Consider the following 19,177-nt stretch of genomic DNA (forward strand, 5'->3'; position numbering starts at 1 on the left):
TAAAAATAAAAATAAAAATAAAAATAAAAATAAAAATAAAAAACACATGAATTTAATTCCGAACTTAAAATTCAATAAAAACTCCTAATTTGAGAAAAAAAATCAAGAACAACAACCCAAAACTCTTACCTTCCAAACTTCATCCTTTATTGTCAAAAGCCCAGATCAATTCTCCCAAAGCCTATGGGTCTTTCTTGTGAAGGATATCGAGTGAAATTCAGACTCTAAACTACCATTCGGAGCGAATTTCAGTTTCACTCTACCTCTCTTTTTCTTTCCCTTTTCTTCTTCTTTTCCTTCCCTCTTCGTTAATCTTTTGATTAGGGTTCAATCAGAACCCTAATTAGGAAGAGGTTCAAATTACTATTTTACTATTTTATTTTTATAAATTTTATTTTATATTTTTATTGAGCAATAAAATCTTACAAGTTCCAGCTTAGAAGGAAAATTGAAAAATTAATTCTCATTCGGACTCAAGTGTACACTTTTTTACACTTTTTTAGGGAGATAATTCTATCGATCATCTAGCACATATACATGCAAGTTCAACGAGAAGATAACATCCATCAATCACCTAGTGCATAGATCACATCAACTCATCCTCCTTTCTAGTACATTAGATACTATTAGAAATAGCATGCATATCAAAATCTCATCCTACGGGCATTTTCATAATTTTTCATAGCATATATTACATTCTTATCCAAAATTTCTCTTCTAAGTCCTAATCATGCATATTATAACCACGTAAGGCAAGATATGCTTGCATGCTAGTATGTCCTAGCGATCCCTATAACTATTACTTGAAGAAAGTCCGAATGACTACTTTCTTGGGTGATGCGTGCCTTCTCGAGCTCAATTTTTCGCTTGTTAGTAGCTACAAAAGTTGTGAGATTTCTCTAGTAGATTCTAATTAAGTTAAGATACAGCCAGTATCAAAATTTGAGCGAAAAACGGACAATCTGGAGTTGAATCGAGCCAACAAAACCAACCTCACATGCCTCCATGCGTGCCTGGGAGGTTTTCATGTGTGCACCCCACATGTGAGTACATCACGCGCGTCTAGGGTGTAGTCATGCTACCATCGCGACACATTGCATCTTCAACCTTGACATGCAGCGTTCAAAGGCTAGCCTGCATTTTATTTTTTGCAATTTACGACGTCTCGACTCGAGTCTCATTCCTTTGCCAAATGTGTTCCTTGGCTTGAAGATTGACACGTGCTCTTTTAGCCTGATGGGTGTCCTTTGATTAATTCGAAATTTCATATTTTTCATATTTTCTTCTAAGTTTTTAATACTCATTAACTAGGGAGAAAATAAATGCGTTCATGGTCCAAAACTAAAAATTTACCATTCTTGAAATTCACGAGAACTCCATATCTTGATCCCATTTTCTTAGAATATGAATAATCTCATGGATTTAAAGAAAAACCAAAACTAAGACCGGGACACTTTAACCTCCCAATCTTCTTTATTTCTTGATGGATTTGGACTAGTTAAATATCTCGAGTAGATTTGGTCGTATGTTTCATGAAGATACCTTTGAAAAAAAAAAAAAAAAAAAAAACGGCTATAAGGACAATTATTTTTTCTAAAAGCCCTCACCTGTTACACTATTGTTATTTGTCAATTTTCCCCGCTAAAGTGGCATGAAGGTTTGAAAGGAATATCTTTTAGACAGTTTATTTTTAAAAGCTTTAATGCATTCCAACGTATATCCACAACTTATCCATAAGAATATGTCCTTTGCTTAGTTGCATGCTTTATGATAAAGAAGGATTTCAACATTTAGGAGGTATCAGATAATGTTTTGAGTTCTCATTTTTTAATTCTTTCAATTTTGGACAAACATTAGTAACTACTTCCCAAATTTGAACACCAAATTTTGAAATAACACAATGTTAAATGTTGAAGTTTATACGCTCGTCTAAGAAGGTCAGGATACTCGAATCTCTCCATCTACATGTTGAACTCCATATCCGTAAAGAATCTTTTTGCAAGTGTACATGTCAACTTGGTTCCTTCACCAAAGTTGTAGAGATTTAATCATACTTTTCATCAAGATTATCATCACATAATTATCATAGTTACCGAAGAAGTTATTCATGTTAAAAAATGGCTAGAATTTATATTCTTACCGTTCTAGAGATCCAACCATAGTTTCAATTTTTTTGGCGCATTTTGGCTTGGGGATTTTTCATAAACGTGTGTGAAGTCTTCTCTAAAATAACATACTAAAATTTTAGAAACTAAATTCTCTAAAATCTCACGATGAGAAGAGATTAAAACTCAAAAATCTTACCTTTCGATCTTCTTTGTAATAGACACTTGTCACCTATAGACCATTAACACCGGAGAGTCTTGATGGGAATGAATTACCCTATTTTTCTTTAAAAAAATATAACTGAGAAGTTATTCACATTAAAAGAAATGACTACCATTTATATTTTTAATGTTCTCGAGGTCCAACCAGAGCTCTTATTTTCAGTATGTTAGGGCTCGAGGCTTCTTCACAAAAGGTGTAAGAAATCTTCCATTTTGATAAAAATTTTAAGAATCTAACTCCTCTAAAGTTTCACAAATTTGAGAAAAAAAAGACTAAAACCCAAAAATCTTATCTCTCGATTTTCCTTATGATAGACACTTGTCACTTATACACCATTAACACTAGAGTCGTGATGGAAATTAACTACTCGATCTTTCTTTAAAAACTATAATTTCATTCTAGAAAAGTCCATATAGATTGGTGGGCTCAATTATATATTAGACAGATAGTACGCTTGCACGAGGTACCATGTCCATGGTATCAAACCGGAGCACCAGTTTCACCTCTTAGTTTTGGAAAAGTCTCTAGAAAGCACTGAAACTCAGTTAAGGTTTAGTACAACGTTACATCCTCAAACGGACGGACAAACCTAAAGACTAAATCAAATCTTAGAAGATATGTTGCAAGCATATGTCATAGATTTCTCTGAGTGCTGGGATGAACATTTGTTGCCTACAATAACAATTATCAAGTGACCATCCAGATGACCCCTTTCTAGTCACGGTATGGGCGTAGGTGTCGAACACCAGTGTTCTGGGAAGAGGTAGGCACGCAAAAACTACAGGGATTAGAGTTGGTTCAGGTTACCACTGCAACGGTGCAGAAAATCAAGTAAAGAATACTCACCGCACAGAGCCGACATAAGAGCTATGCAGATTTGTGTAGAAGGACCTCGAATTCGAGGTGGGTGACCATGTGTTCCTGAAGGTAGCCTCTATGAGGGGGGTGTAGAGGTTCGGAAAGAAGGAAAAGTTGAGCCAAAGGTTCATAGGCCCCTTCAAGATTCTAGAGAGAGTTGGGGTTGTGGCCTACATAATTGCCCAACCACCGAACCTTGCCGCTGTATACAATGTGTTACACGTGTGCATGCTGCGAAAGTACACTCCAAACCTTACCCATGTGATCGAACATGAAACGCTTCCTCTTAGGGAAGATCTGTTTTACGAGGAGAAACCTAGCAAAATTTTGGCGGGAGACACTAGACGATTGCGCAACAAAGTTATTCCCTTGGTGAAAGTCTCATGGGACAACCACCGTGATGAGGAGGCAACCTGGGAATGAGAAGAAGACGTGAGAAGAGCCTCTCTCGAACTCTTCCAAGAGATGCCAACTTTTGGTGACGAAATTTGGTAAGAAGGGGAGTGTTTGTAAGGCTAAAAAAAAAAAAAAAGAGAAATTTTGTCAAAGTTAGAGGGGCAAAAGCGGCATTTTGCCCCTCAGCCAATTATAAGGGTCTTGAGAAGCCTCACAGACTGCCCGCAAAAGAGAAAAGAGGAAGAGAGAAAAAAGCGAGAGGAGGAAGAAGAACTCGTCGGAAAACCTATCGAGTCACCGCTGAAAAACACCCTCAGCCAAGACCAAGAGGCAAGGATCTCCTTCTTGTCTTGAAGGATCGGAGTTCAACGCCTCATCAAGAACTGATTTCCTCATATGTGAATCGAGTTTTAAAACTTTGAGATATTCATCTAAGGGAAGGCTGTCCGCCAATTTTGTGAAGAAACTCGACCGGAAACGCAAGAGATCTGAGAATTCCTCCAAGAGTGGTAATGGTGCTAACAGACCTCCTTCTATGCTTGTAACTCGTCTTGTGGTTAAGCTAAAATTAAAAAGAAAATACCAGAACGTAGCTTGTAACACGACCTAAAACTTTGATGAAGGAATCAACATGATTTGAGTTCATAATTGAAAGATATGAAAATGAGAAAACGAAGAAATCTGATCGAAAACCGATTTTGTGTTACGGATTGCAGGAGAGAGAAAATGTCGGCGAGCCACGTGTCGACCAGCAAGATAGGAGGCGTGTGCAGCTGAACCAGGGACACGTGTCAAGCAACGGCTAGAGCTATGAGTCGAATGATGGCTGAAGAAACGCAGATCCAACGAGACGGCGATGCGTGTCACCTGCAATCCCTCCAAACACGCAGATCAATCCGACCCGACCTGCAACCCGTCGGCCCAAACCAACCTGCCAAACCGCAGACTTGAACTGACCCAAACTGAAGTGATTGACCCGACTGCAGAGTCTCTTCTCACGCGTGGTACTCGTGCGTGCTACTCGCAAGTAAAAGTCCTCCCGATGCGTGAGGGCACGTGGCCAGCGCGTGTAAGATCCATTTTTATCTGTTTGACTTCTGGTTGCTTTTTGTCCCAATTCCAATTCTAACCATAATTTTATGTGAATAGGGACCTTATTTAGAAAAATCAATATTTTTGGACACCCTACTAACATAGAAAAGCTAGCGAAAGGGCACGCGTCAACCAAGTAAGTCACCAAACGGAATTTTAGAAAGAAATACTTGTAGGAATCGCTTGGTATGCATTCATGCTAGTTTAATTACCTTAGATAAGTAGAATTTTCATGGAATGAACTTAGATAATAAGATAAAGTATTCCAAGGAGTCCATCATGCTTTATATTTCCAATTAGTATGTATCTGCTTATTCATGCTAAAAGGAGGATGGGAAAATTATGAACTCTGTGTACTAGGTGTTGTTGGATGTTATCGCCCCGTTGAGCATATTTGCTTATTTTGCATGAATTATGAATGATATATCTAGATGTTGATGTTTGCACACTAGGTTAATGTTTGTTGTTGCACACCAGGTTAATGCTTGTTGTTGCATACTAAGATAATGTTTATGAATCGTTATTACAATAAGCCTATGAATTCATGATTAGAGTGACGAGTCACTGAGTTTAGACCTATCCCTTCCCTAGGAGCCTAACAGATCACCATGACAAACGAAGTACCTTAGGAGTGTTCTTAGGCTGCTAGTTGTGTGAACGGTATCTATAGCTTCGTGGGAGAATCAGGGGTTCCTGTTTATTTCTCACTGTTCCTAGCCGTTTCGCATGGGAAATGTGTCCCTACATTGTACAGTCCATTAGCTGCATGGGAAAAGGTTGGGTCATGTCCACAAACAGGGGACTATTATTGGCTTAAAAGGTATTCTACACACCTCTAGGCAAGATACCATATAGTCTCAGATAGCCATGCAGAGGTTAGTGCCTCATAGAGAGACACCGGTCATTACAGCTCGGCATAAGGAACTCTTAGGTATTAAATGAAAGGACGGAGAACCAGAGAAGCTTCAAGAGACAAGCCCTAAGGGGCTAAACCTAGAACCACACGTCCTAGAGCCAATGAGAAGCCTATGTTTGTTTGTTAAGGGAGTGTGATGAGAGCCTACAAGTTGGTGACTTATCCTTGCTATGTCTCCTATTAATCTGTAAAGATCATTTTGAAGTTTGTACATCATCACCTCACTTCCCTTTCTCTCGTAGCCTTTTCGTTGTTCTACGAAAACATCTTCTTTTAACTCCCCATATACAAAAGCTTATTTGACATCTAACTGATAGAGTTTCCAACCTTTTTGGGCTGCAAAAACAATGATCATTCTCATAGTATCCATTTTAGCTATCGGTGCAAACACTTCTGTATAATCAATTGTATGCCTTTTACCACCAATCTTGTTTTATATTTATCAACTTCTATACAATCATGTAATTTGGTCTTGTAAATCCATTTTATTCCTATTTTATTTGCTCCAGAGAGTAAAACCACCAAATTTCATGTTTGATTTTTTTCAATTGATTTGACTTCTTCATCCATTGTCAATCTTCACAAAATTCATAAGATCTAAAATCATGAAGAATAACATATTTCCTTCATCGAGACAAACTTTCATCGGAATCAAAATCTGCTACCATAAAGGTGGATGTCGATTTATCCCCTCCCTTATTGTCAAATTAGGTGCACTACAATATTGTTTTCACCCACTCGTTCAGTCATTGCCTTTATGGTTTCTCCTTCTTCAATTGTGTTCTCATCAATTTAATTTTTTTCTCCCCATCCAATTTTATTTCACCTTCGAAATCTTTTCAATCCCATTCAAGATCTTCATCAAAAGCTACATTACGACTTACTATAATTTTATTTGTAGTTGGATAGGTTGGGTTTTATGTCTTAAAACTCTTTGTAAACAAAAACATATTTTATTTTCAATAAAGTTATTATTGTTGTTTATTCAGTAAAGATTGTTATTGAATAAAGTGAACTTTACGATCATTAATCTAAATCCAATAAACTAAGAACACTTTGACTATAATATGATTACTTGAACTATATGTAGAGACATAAGAGTGGATCAAGTTCAAGTATATAGTCAAAATGATCTATAGTATAAGGATAAGGCTGAGTACCTTATTCTGGAGACACTATGGATGCGGCCCACTTTTGTATATGATATAAACAATGTGATCACTAAATTGTACATGTGGAGACATGTGAGTGGGGGCGTCCTATGCAATGAGTATTGCATAAGATCGGACCATGAAGAAAACCACTCTCACTTTATAATGTCGTTTACTGTTGAGACTGATTTTCTTTTCAATAGATGACCTAGGTAACTCGATCTTAATCATGAGCTAACCATGAACTCCTGTTTATTCGAAATTATCCTTAGATTTGCATGGGTGAGAGTTGCTCGAGTTTGCCGACTCAATAAGCCTCCCATTTCAGGGGTAAGACTGGGTGAATAGCTGGGGACGTGGGGTGCAAGATGGAATTCGCTCCTACCCACTTTTAGGGATAGAAGAGAGGTAGTTCCCTTAAGCACTGACTCCAGGTCTTAAACAAGGGGCCCCACCCTCTCATTGGCCTGAGAGGGATTCGGTTTACTGGTTGGACCACAAACCAATTGTTCATAAGTGGATCAGTGGGACATAAGGAACAAGAAGTAACTTCAGGGGGTAAAACGGTAAATTGACCCAGCTCTAGTTACGAACAACCTGTGAAGGATCGACTTACTAATCATGGTTATATCAAATGGACAGAAATATATCTATAGTGAGGGGAGTGCAACTACTGGGCTATAATGGAGTGTCCTAGTAGTTAACGAATGTTGGTTAACAAGGTTAATGAGTTTAACCGGTTAATCTTGGATCGTTGGAGCCCATGATCTATAGGTCCATTAGGTCCCTCTGCTAGCTCATATCGGACTAAACCATAGAACAATGTGACGAGTGAGTTCAAAGTGTTCGAATTCAAATTAGGGAATATGCGCTACATATATACGATATATTTAACTGCATTTTTGTTTTATTTACGAATTAAACAAAAAGAGAGAATCTAAGATATTTAAATAATATTTAAATATCTTAATCAAATATGTGTCCGAATTGATTAGGATTGACATTTGAATTAATATTAAATATTAATAAAATAGTTTAATTAATCATTTAATATTACTTTAATTTGAAATTAATTATTCAAATTAATTGATTGGGTTTAACCAAACTATGCTTGCCCAATAAACCCCACAAATTTTAGTGGAATTTTGAGTGTCAAACTTTGGTGAACTCAAACTTGCATGATTGCCACATAATCTAAACATTTAAGTGGAATTTTGAGTGCCAAAATTTGGTGATCTCAAATTTGCATGAACATGTAAACATAACTCTATAAATAGAGTGATCATGGTACATGGAAGGTCTCATAGTGAAAAACCTTGAGAAAAACCTCTAAAAAACACTCTCTTCATATATACAAAATCCTCCCAAGTTTAGTCACTCACTGGATTCCACAATCCCGTTCTAAGGCCGGAGGATAGTGTAGAAGACACTAGTGGTGGTTCGAAACCAGTTCGTGAGGAAAAAGGAATTTGAACTACAAAAGGTTAGTATTCAAACTCATTAAGTTTTAATACTTATGAGCATGCTAGTTATTTACTATAATTGATGTTCAAAAAGTGCCTAAGATCCAAATTGCTTCCGCATGTGTTGTATTAACACCATCAATTGGTATCAGAGCAAGTTTTAGGCACTTTATTTACATTAATTTGATCATGGTGGGTACCATTTCATGAATGAAATTTTGTGGTTGCTAAAGTGGATGGTTTTGGTTTTGGCATTTTTTTTTTATGCTTCCATTTGATACAATTATTGTAATAAGCCTAATGTGTATGGGCTTTAATGAATGAAGAAAGGTCTGTAATTTTTATGGAGTCATTAGAGTCCATTTTAGGTTGTAATGGACCGAAAATGGAAGAGATAGCAAGCTGAACCGAAGAAGAAGATGGAAGAGGCGGTTCAGGTGGTTTTTCTGCCTTTGGGGTCCGATTCAACGTTTTTAAGGGTTGGTTCGCCCAATTCGTGATCCTCGGGAGCGGTTCAAGTTATTTTTAATTATTAATGTAATAATTTAGTTAATTGTTTGTTTTAAAATGCCAAAACCAATCCACTTTGGCGTGTTTAATTAATTATGCACTATGAATATATGTTTTAATTAAATAGAAAATGTATATGCATAAAGTATGTCATATAGATTTAAAATCCCACCATAGGCTAAGCATGTTTCATGCCTTCCAAGTATGTTATAAGTGTTATAATGTATAGTATGCATGTTTAGGGTTCCATGAGTGATAGATATAAATTGTTATATTATTGCATGGAATGGATGATTATATAGTTGTTATATAAAGCATGTTAGATGCATGTTATAGGTTATTTTCAACGTCATAAAACAAGATAGACGTTAAAATCTATAATAAAGATAAGTGCATGCTCACTTAGGGTTAAGAACCAAGCACGGTCAATTTAAATAGTTAAAATAGGTCGATGTCTTGTAAAATTGTGCTTACAAGAAAGCTCACCTGGCACGATCTTGTCTAAGGCTGGAGGTACTTAAGTTGACGGTTTACGGAACACCTACTACCTGGAGATCGGACCAGTACTTGAGCTTAGTTAGCCCAGTTTTATGAGCATGCTTGAGTGATGTAAGTTTTGGAAAAATCACCTAGACTTAGGTTATATTTAATTAGCCGGAATATACCTAAGTAATGAGTATACCCAACCGTCTAAAATACTTAGTGGGAGGAAAAAGGTAAATGAGATACATCGTTTTCCTCTTCACGCTCTCTGAAAAATTCACACCGTGAGATTCATGCTCGGCCTCTTGTCGCGCTGGGAGCATCCTCCATTCGGAAGGTATTTGCATGAGTCAATAAAAAGGTGAATAGAGAAAGTATTTATAGTAAGTGGGAGAAGGAAGTCAACACGTCCTATGGTCTCCATCACTAGGTTGCACCGTGAGATTCCCATGTTCCGCCTTCATGTTGCCCTAGAGCAACTACCCATTCAGAGGGTCGTAACATGGGAGTCGAAACAACGCAAACTCCAGAAATGGATATGATTAATTAGGTCCATTCCCAACTTTGGCTTTTTCATTCGATAGCGTTGTTGGGACCGATCTCTAAGGTCTGAAATTGGTGGGTCACAATTGCGAAGAATTACTAAGAGTTAGTATATTCTTGACCAAAATAGCGATAACTAAAACACTATAGGAACAAGAGTTATTCTGGAATTAGTGTTTAAGTCAAGAATGTCTTGGTTTAGTGAATGAGTGATTGACTGCCCCTCGGTAGCAGTTACTCTAACTCACTAAAGTATCGTTGCAAATTAATAATTTTTGGGTACATTATTACATTTGCTAAAACTGATTGGATTAAACAAGATTAAGTCAATTTACTAATAGAATTTTCTTTATATCACAGCATGACAAACTCAATAGTACAATTACTCGCTTCTGAGAAATTAAACGGCGACAATTATGCAACTTGGAAATCAAACCTAAACACAATACTTGTAATTGATGATTTAAGGTTTGTTTTAACTGAGGAATGACCTCCAAACCCCAACTCAAATGCAAACCGAACAGTTCGGAATGCGTATGACAGATGGATAAAGGCAAATTACAAAGCCCGAGTGTACATTCTAGCCAGCATATCTGATGTTTTGGCTAAGAAACACGATATTATGGGTACTGCTAAAGAGATTATGGAATCTCTAAAAGGGATGTTTGGACAACCGTCCTTCTCCCTTAGACATGAAGCCATAAAATACATTTACAACTACCATAGGAAAGAAGGGACCTCAGTTAGAGAACATGTCCTGGACATGATGGTCCATTTCAATGTGGCAGAAGAAAATGAAGCTGTCATTGATGAGAAGAGTCAAGTCAGTTTTATCATGATGTCTCTTTCGAAGAGCTTCTTCCAGTTCCGCACAAATGTGGTGATGAACAAAATAGAATATAACTTGACTACTCTTCTCAATGAGCTACAGACTTATCAGTCCCTCTTAGCGAACAAGGGACAAACAGGAGAAGAAAATGTTGCCATCTCCAAGAAATTACTACGAGGATCGTCCTTCAAAAATAAGTCTGGACCTTCAACTTCTAAAAAAGTTTTGATGAAGAAGAAGGGTAAAGGGAAAAATAAGATTCCTACTAACCGCAAGGTTCAAAAAGTAGATAAAGGAAAATGTTTTCATTGCAACGAAAATGGGCACTGGAAGAGAAACTGCCCAAAATACCTTGCAGAGAAGAAAGCCGAAAAGACACAACAAGGTAAATATGATTTACTCGTTGTAGAAATATGTTTAGTAGAGTATGATAACTCAACTTGGATACTAGATTCAGGGGCCACTAATCATATTTTTTCTTTTTACCAGGAAACTAGCTCCTAGAGAATGCTTGCGGACGGCGAGATAACACTCAGGGTTGGAACAGGAGAGGTTGTCTCAGCAAGATCAGTAGGAAATTTAAAGTTGTTTTTTTTGGAGATAGATTCATTATATTAGATAATGTACTTTTTGTTCCAGGAATGAAAAGAAATCTAGTATCTATCTCTTGTTTATTAGAACAATTGTATAAAGTATCTTTTGAAATCAATGAAGTGTTCATTTGCAAAAGAGGTATTCATATTTGTTCTGCAAAACTAGAAAACAACTTATATATGTTAAAACCGAGCGAAACAAAAGCTATTTTAAATACCGAGATGTTTAAAACAGTTGAAACTCAAAATAAACGACAAAAGATTTCTCCTAATACCTACCTTTGGCACTTAAGACTAGGCCACATTAATCTCAATAGGATTGAGAGATTGGTTAAAAGAGGACTTCTAAATGAGTTAGAAGACAACTCTTTACCTCCATGTAAGTCTTGTCTTGAGGGTAAAATGATTAAACGATCGTTTTTCGAAAAAGGTTATAGAGCCACAGAAACCTTAGAACTCGTGCATACAAATCTTTGTGGTCCGATGAATGTCAAAGCACGAGGAGGGTATGAATATTTCATCAGTTTTATTGATGATTATTCAAGGTATGGCTATCTTTACCTAATGCGTCACAAGTTCAAAGCTCTTGAAAAATTCAGAGAGTATAAGACTAAGGTTGAGAATCTATTAGGTAAAACTATTAAAACACTTCGATCAGATCGAGGAGGAGAGTACATGGACTTAAGATTTCAGGACTATATGATAGAACATGGAATAAGGTTTCAACTCTCAGCCCCTGGTATGCCTCAACAAAATGGTGTATCAGAAAGGAGAAATAGAACTCTGTTAGACATGGTTCGGTCTATGATGAGTTTCGCTCAATTACCCGATTCGTTTTGGGGATATGCAGTGGAGACTGCTACATATATTTTGAACATGGTTCCTACTAAGAGTGTTTCAGAAACACCTTATGAGTTATGGAAAGGGCGTAAAGGTAGTTTACGTCACTTCAGAATTTGGGGATGTCCAGCACATGTGTTGTTGCAAAACCCCAAGAAATTAGAACGACGTTCAAAATTATGTCTATTCGTAGGATACCCCAAAGAGACGAAAGGTGGTTTGTTTTATGACCCTCAAGAAAATAGAGTGTTTGTATCAACAAACGCTACATTCTTAGAGGAAGACCACGTAAGAAATCATCAACCTCGCAGTAAACTAGTATTAAGTGAGATTTCTAAAGAAGCTACTGATAAAACAACAGTTGTTGATCAAGCGGGTCCTTCAACAAGAGTTGTTGATGGACCTGACACTTCTAGTCAATCACATCCTTCTCAAGAGTTGAGAATGTCTCGACGTAGTGGGAGGGTTATAACTCAACCCGATCGTTACTTGGGTTTTGCAGAAACCCAAGTCATCATACCTGATGATGGCATTGAGGATCCATTGACCTATAAATAGGCAATGAATGATGAAGATAGAGATCAGTGGATCAAAGCCATGAATCTTGAAATGGAGTCAATGTACTTCAATTCAGTCTGGGAACTTATAGATCAACCAGATGGGGTAAAACCTATTGGTTGCAAATGGATCTATAAGAGGAAACGAGACCAAACCGGTAAGGTACGGACCTTTAAAGCTCGACTTGTAGCAAAGGATTATCCCAAAGAGAGGGGGTGGACTATAAAGAAACCGAGAGGGGGTGGACTATGAAGAAACCTTCTCTCCTGTTGCTATGCTTAAATCGATAAGAATACTCTTGTTTATTGCCACATTTTATGATTATGAAATTTGGCAAATGGATGTTAAAATAGCCTTTCGAAACAGCAATCTTGAAGAGAGTATCTATATGGCTCAACTAGAGGGGTTCATTGAATAGGATCACAAGCAAAGGGTTTGCAAGCTTAAAAGATCCATTTATGGGTTGAAGCAAGCATCTCGATCCTGGAATATAAAGTTTGATACTGCGATCAAATCTTATGGCTTTAAACATAATGTTGACGAACCTTGTGTTTATAAAAGGATAGTCAACTCTACAGTAGCTTTCCTGGTGTTGTACGTCACTTCAAAACTCTTGTGATCATACAGAATGTTGACGAACCTTGTGTTTATAAAATGAATGAGTTGATTATTGTGATCCATAAAGCAGTTACTGAACTTGCTTATGCTCCCGAGTGAAAGCTTGACATGTGTACAGGTGTAATAATCTTTTAAATGAGAGTATCTATATGGCTACTCTTTTCTCTTGTAGTTGTCTAGTGCTCAAGAGATTATTTTTAGGTTTAGGTACCGAATACACATTACTAATAGTGTAACAAACCCCATGCAAAATTTATTTCACTACAACCTTTACAGTAAGTTTCATGCTTGTATTAATTCCAAGCTTGACAGTGTGAGAAAAAATCTTGTCTAAGCTTGAAAATATACCTTCATTTGCATACATATGATTTGAGCAACTAAAATCTAAGAACCAACCATCACTCCTTTTGCTTCATGTATTTCCATATGAGCCATTAACAACATTTCATCCTCTTCTTTCAACTCCACATAATTCAATTCCTTATTCACCTTTGTTCATTCATATTGAAAATGATCTATGTCATGACACCTATAACATTCAACAGTTACTTTGGTGAAAGTTGATCTTCTTCTCCAATGTCTTTGGTGAAAGTTGATCTTCTTCTCCAATGTCATCTGCTCTGGTAACTTCCTTTTCTCCTGTTACTTATTTCTATTTGACCTTCACTTTCAAAACTTGCTCTTCTCCATCAATATTGGATCTTCAAAATTTTTGTTCATGCATCACTAAAGAACTTTGTAATTTATCAATAAACATGTTATCCGTATCTTTTGATTTCTAAATGGATACTACAACATAAGTAAAATTATGCAGAATTTTTTCTACAATTTTCTTGTGTAGCATATCTTTTCCATTGTTTCTCATCTTGTTGGAGATCATCATCACTCTTGCAAAATAATCTGTAACACTTTCATCCTTCCTCATCTTTAGTACCTCCAATTCTTTCCTTAATGCATTCAGAAGAGATTTTTTCAATTTTTGAATTCCATCAAATTTTCGCTTCATTGAGTCCCAAACAATCTTGATTGTGCAACTATCCAAGATTTGTTCAAATACAGTATGATCAATTGCTTTGAAGAGATAATGCTTTACTTGGTGATTTTTTAGTCTAGCATCATCAAGGTGCACCTTTTGTGCCTCGGTCAGCATTGTTCCTTCCGCTAGTTCTGAAAAACCTATCTCTACCACGCTCCATATACCCTTTGCTCTGAGCAAATTTTCTATAAGCTCACTCCAGTAATCATAGTGACCATGAAAGTGAGGGATCTTGTTAAAGTTTTGTCTTTACTCATACTCTTTGTATTTGATCACTAAAAAAATTGTTACTCTACAAAGCCCATGGGTGGTTCTAATACCAATTGTAAAGTTTTGACAAAAGAACGACTAAACCAGAAACATAGACAATTGTAGTTTAAGTGATTATTTTATTGAACATTGAGATTGAATTTGTCATCAATCATATCGTATCATATTATGTACATATCATGTCACAACATGCATCATATCGTCAATCATACTATCACAAATGTGTCATCAAGCGTATCATATCATATCATAGCATAGATCATATGATTCACATATTATATCGTAAACATATCATTTCATAACCTTTCACATAAGACAAACATATGACACGTGCAAAACCATACGACAGGTGTCATCATACAACATACAAGTTCTAACTGAACTGATAGAAAGGTCAGTTACTTGGTTGGCCTTAGCCAATGTTCTCCCTAATTTTGAGTACGTTTGGATTTCGTTCCTCAAAGTTTCTCCAAGTACCACTAGGAGTTGTTTTCTATTAGAACGTTCATCTTGTTTCGTTAATAACTCAATTTCTTAGGTCAAATTAACTTAAACTAAGCAATTAGACCTTATACTGACCTTAAATGTCTTAAACAAGGTCAATTTGCACTTTGGAATGGTCGGAACGATGGAATTTGATGAATATCCCTTCATCGAGCCAAGTAGCCATGTTTTGAGCTAAGAAGTCGAGCCGAGCTGAATTCAAGTCGATTGAGCGAAAGGGGTCCGTTGGTTGCAGATGTGACACGTGGCCCAGGGAGAAGGCGACGCTTGTGTAGGTTGCAATCAGGTCAAGGTGTAGGTCGTCAGGTCGACTGTTGCAGGCGTGCGGGTCGCGGGCTGCAGGGCTGGGCTAAGCTTATGGGCTTCGGACTTGGGCCGCTGCAGGTGGACCGAAGGTACTGGGTATCTAGAGTTTGGGCCAAGATGATGCAGCTATCTAGGGCGAGGTGTTTTGGCTACTGGACCGAAGCGCTGCGGTATCTGGGTTGAGGCTGGGTGGGTTATAGGTGTATGGGTCAACAGTGCAGCAGGTGGTTTCGGGTTTGAGTGCAAGTTGTGGTCGAATGGGTTGCCACGAGATTGGACCGAGTGTAGAGAAGTGGGGTTGTTGGGTTTACCTATAATCACATATCTAAGGACGTTTAGTACACAACTTCTTGAGGTTCGAAGGCGACGAAAAGAAGATGTAGACCATTTTGAGATTGAGAGTTTCTTACCGTGAGTGTGTTACAGATCTCTGGTTGGATATTTCATTCGTGTGTCGTGTGTCGTGTGTCGTGTGTCGTGTGTCGTGTGTCGTGTGTCGTGTGTCGTTCGTCGTTCGTCGTTCGTCGTTCGTCATTCGTAGAAAACCGTTCATATTTCTCCCTCGTTCTCTCTCTCTCTCTCTCTCTCTCTCTCTCTCTCTCTCTCTCTCTGTTACTCACACTTTTCTCATGCAGAGCATCTCTAAAGAATGATTGAGGGAAGTTGGCGGAGTGAGGACGTCGGGGAAGCGTGTACGACAAAGGCGCGAGAAAATTCTCAGGCCTTTTCCGGTGACTAGTCTTTTTTTTTTTTTTTTTTTTTTTTTTTTTTAATGTTACAGTTTTTGTCCATTTTAGCCGAAGATTCAATGGATAAGATTGTTGGTTAAGATTTTGGTAGGAAAAAAAAGATTTTTTTTTTTTTTGGAATGGCATAAAGAGAAGCTACTCTTTTATTGTTTATTGTTTGGTGATTGACCTCTTATGAACTTAATATCCAATGATCTGTTTTTGTCATGAACAATTCTGACCTATTTTGTAATTATTATAAATGATTTTATAATTATTACAAATGATTTTGTAAAGACACATAAATTAAAAAAATAAAAATAATCGTTCTCATCTCAGCCATACTCTTCCGACATATCAAACGGCTCACAGAGAGAACAAGAGAGGGAAAGTTCACGACGGAGATCTCCTACGAGGCCAACTAAACAGATTCGACATCAAGAACGACCAAACACACTATGAAAAGGACCACCGATGATTGCACATACACAGGAGGTAAGTTTTCTACGCTCTAACAACGTCGTCCTTCATCGGGGATGTATTTTTGGATTTTATATTTTGCAACCTCATAAATCTATGTGTTGTAGGTGTTTACAAGCCGTGATACGTCGTACGTTGTTGATATCCTCGTACACATGAAATATAGGTCATACGTTGGATCATATATACATCGTAAGTTGTTGAAGATAGTCAGTAGCGGTGACAACGATAATACGAGGATATTTGATCATTTATCATTTATAAATGTAGAAATTATAGAAGCCACGAGCTTCTTTATGATAGGAAATAGATACAAAATACACCAAATGCAGTTTCTTTAAAGGGAAGAATTGGAAGTTCTTCTATGTAAGCATTTCTCCTTTTGAATCCAAATGATAACTATGGCTTTCCACAGCATTGAGAACTCCTGGTTGTTCTGCCAAAGTTCCAAAGTAACATCAAAAACTCACATTCTAACTTCTTACCAACAACGTAATGTTAAGAGCGATACTTACTCGTAATCTTCTCGACCTGATCGGGAGTAAGCTTCGCAGCGAAGCCAATGACAGAATCCTTGTAACAATACACAAGGGCTTCCCTAGCAGCTTCTTCACTACACAACACACAAATTAACCACGACACGCATCACATATTATGATGACTTCATTGAATAATTTGAGGAGAAAAACAAACCTGCCGAGAACAGAAGTTAGGATTCGGATGTGATAGGCTTCAGGAGTCTCATTGAGAGGTCGCTCGGTGTAAATGATATGAACCATCGAGGGAGCGGAGTCGGGGGCGGATTTGTGGAATTGGGTGGCAGAGGAAAGAAGAAAAGTGAGAGAAAAGGTGAGGAAGAAAACAGAAAAATTGATTGCCATCCTTCAAAGTTTGAAGGATATAGAAATGGTTTTGGTGCATTTTGGAAAGGCATGGAGAGGGAATTATATAGAGAACAGTTTGAAGAGACGGAAGGAAGATGAATTCCCTCCTCTCGTTGTTTGGTTACGACAGATTGTATTTTATGCTATTTCCTTCTCTCAAGACTTCATTATTAGGGTGGCTTTGTTGGTTGCCTAACAATAGAACCTCCAAAAATGTATAATAACCTTTTTTTTTTTTTTTTTTTTAGTTATACAATGTCTAATAGGCACACAAAATTAAAAAGGTTAGAAGATCTACTCGGGATGAAACGTGTAATAGCCCCAAAATAAATAAATAAAAATTATAAATAATTAAATAAATAAACAAATAAAAATAATTATAAAAAATAGTTAAAAAATGTTTTTAACTTAGACTAGAATAGGATGTTTTTAACTCGAACGTTTTTTTATTTTATTTAGTCTTTTGTTGTGTCATTTTAAAGATGTTTTCGAAACACATAAGTAACACAAAGTATATGTTTTATGGAATTTAAATGAAGTTTTTCGCATTCAATGTTTAGGATATATATACAGTAGCGACCTTAAATTAAGTAGAAAATTTCGGGTCGTTACAAAACGTTTGAAACGTGATGGAGACATTCTAGAATATAGGCAGGTTGAGCCTACAGAACATGAACATGTAAGCGTGTTAGTAATTTATGGTACAAGACATCACATCTAGTTAAGGTAAGCATGGGTATCGTGACGCATCACATGGTAGAAGATCATGGGTCGATTAGGGCATGGTAAAGTAGTGCCTAGACAGCTTAAAATGTCAATAACTTTAGGGAATGAGATGTGTAAGGTATTAGCTTAACTTAGTACATCATCCTAGGGAACAACTTGGTACATGGTTAGCACTACGTATGCATGAAAATTTTGTAACATACTCTACACATGCATGGCCCTAAGTTTCTAATATCTTATTTGCTCAAAAAAAAAAAAAAAAAAAAAAAAATTTGTATGTCTTGGCATGTATTTGTATCTCAAATTATATTTTGTCAAAGTCAACTGAAAATCACAATTCTCATCTTAGTGAACTCACGTGTAATCCTTATTGATTAGCCGAACTGATACCTTTTTAGGCAATGCTTTTATCATGAAACATCTTTCTTATCTTGTTAAGCTAAAGGATTCGAGGTCAGCTTTTCATAGAAATTATCTCCGCTTGTTTAGCTTCATACAGACTTTATAGATATCAAGTTCGACTCCTCCACATTGACCACATTCACAAGTAATATTTATTGAGGTAACTAGGATTGGTTAGACGCAATAAATTTGCATGTAGCACAAATTAGATTGTTGAGCTTCTTCTTCCTTTATTAATGACACCTCGAGTTGGGCAATGAGGCTATAGGCAATTTTAGCTCGAAGTTCGTTCACAGAAGTTGTGGATAATTGATTATAACGTGTAGGAATAAGTTGGAAGAAAAATAGTGACATGTAGCTCATTAATTTGAAAAAACTCGAAGCTAGAGGCCCAATGTTGAAGTTGATTACTCTCTAATTTAGAGGCTTTGGTTGCTTGATTCTTGTCCCAAATTGTTCAACAATATCCCATAAAGCATCCACTTCCATTGAAACATCTAAAATCGGACTAAAATATGAGCATAAGATTTTATAATAACCCATCGAAAATTCTTCTATGTTCATCACCTTGCCAATTTTTAAATTGAATCTTCACCGTTGGATTTTTTAGCCTCTCGTGTTTTTTTGTTGAGGTCTAAATTTTAGGTGACGTAAACGATTAGT

General features: G+C 36.9%; 1 protein-coding gene across 1 annotated transcript; it reads right to left on the reverse strand.

Annotated features, from left to right (window-relative positions):
* Positions 1-16,722: 16,722 nt before the first annotated feature.
* Positions 16,723-17,434, reverse strand: LOC111789377 (subtilisin-like protease SBT3.4). Its single transcript, XM_023670131.2, has 3 exons — positions 17,196-17,434; positions 17,018-17,115; positions 16,723-16,938 (listed from the first exon to the last, which is right to left on the reverse strand). Exons 1-3 carry the CDS (start codon positions 17,381-17,383, stop codon positions 16,865-16,867), a joined length of 360 nt encoding a protein of 119 aa, XP_023525899.2. The 5' UTR covers positions 17,384-17,434; the 3' UTR covers positions 16,723-16,864.
* Positions 17,435-19,177: the final 1,743 nt, after the last annotated feature.

This window comes from Cucurbita pepo, chromosome 2, assembly GCF_057944985.1.
Source record: "Cucurbita pepo subsp. pepo isolate OVF chromosome 2, ASM5794498v1, whole genome shotgun sequence".
Lineage (NCBI taxonomy): Eukaryota > Viridiplantae > Streptophyta > Magnoliopsida > Cucurbitales > Cucurbitaceae > Cucurbita > Cucurbita pepo.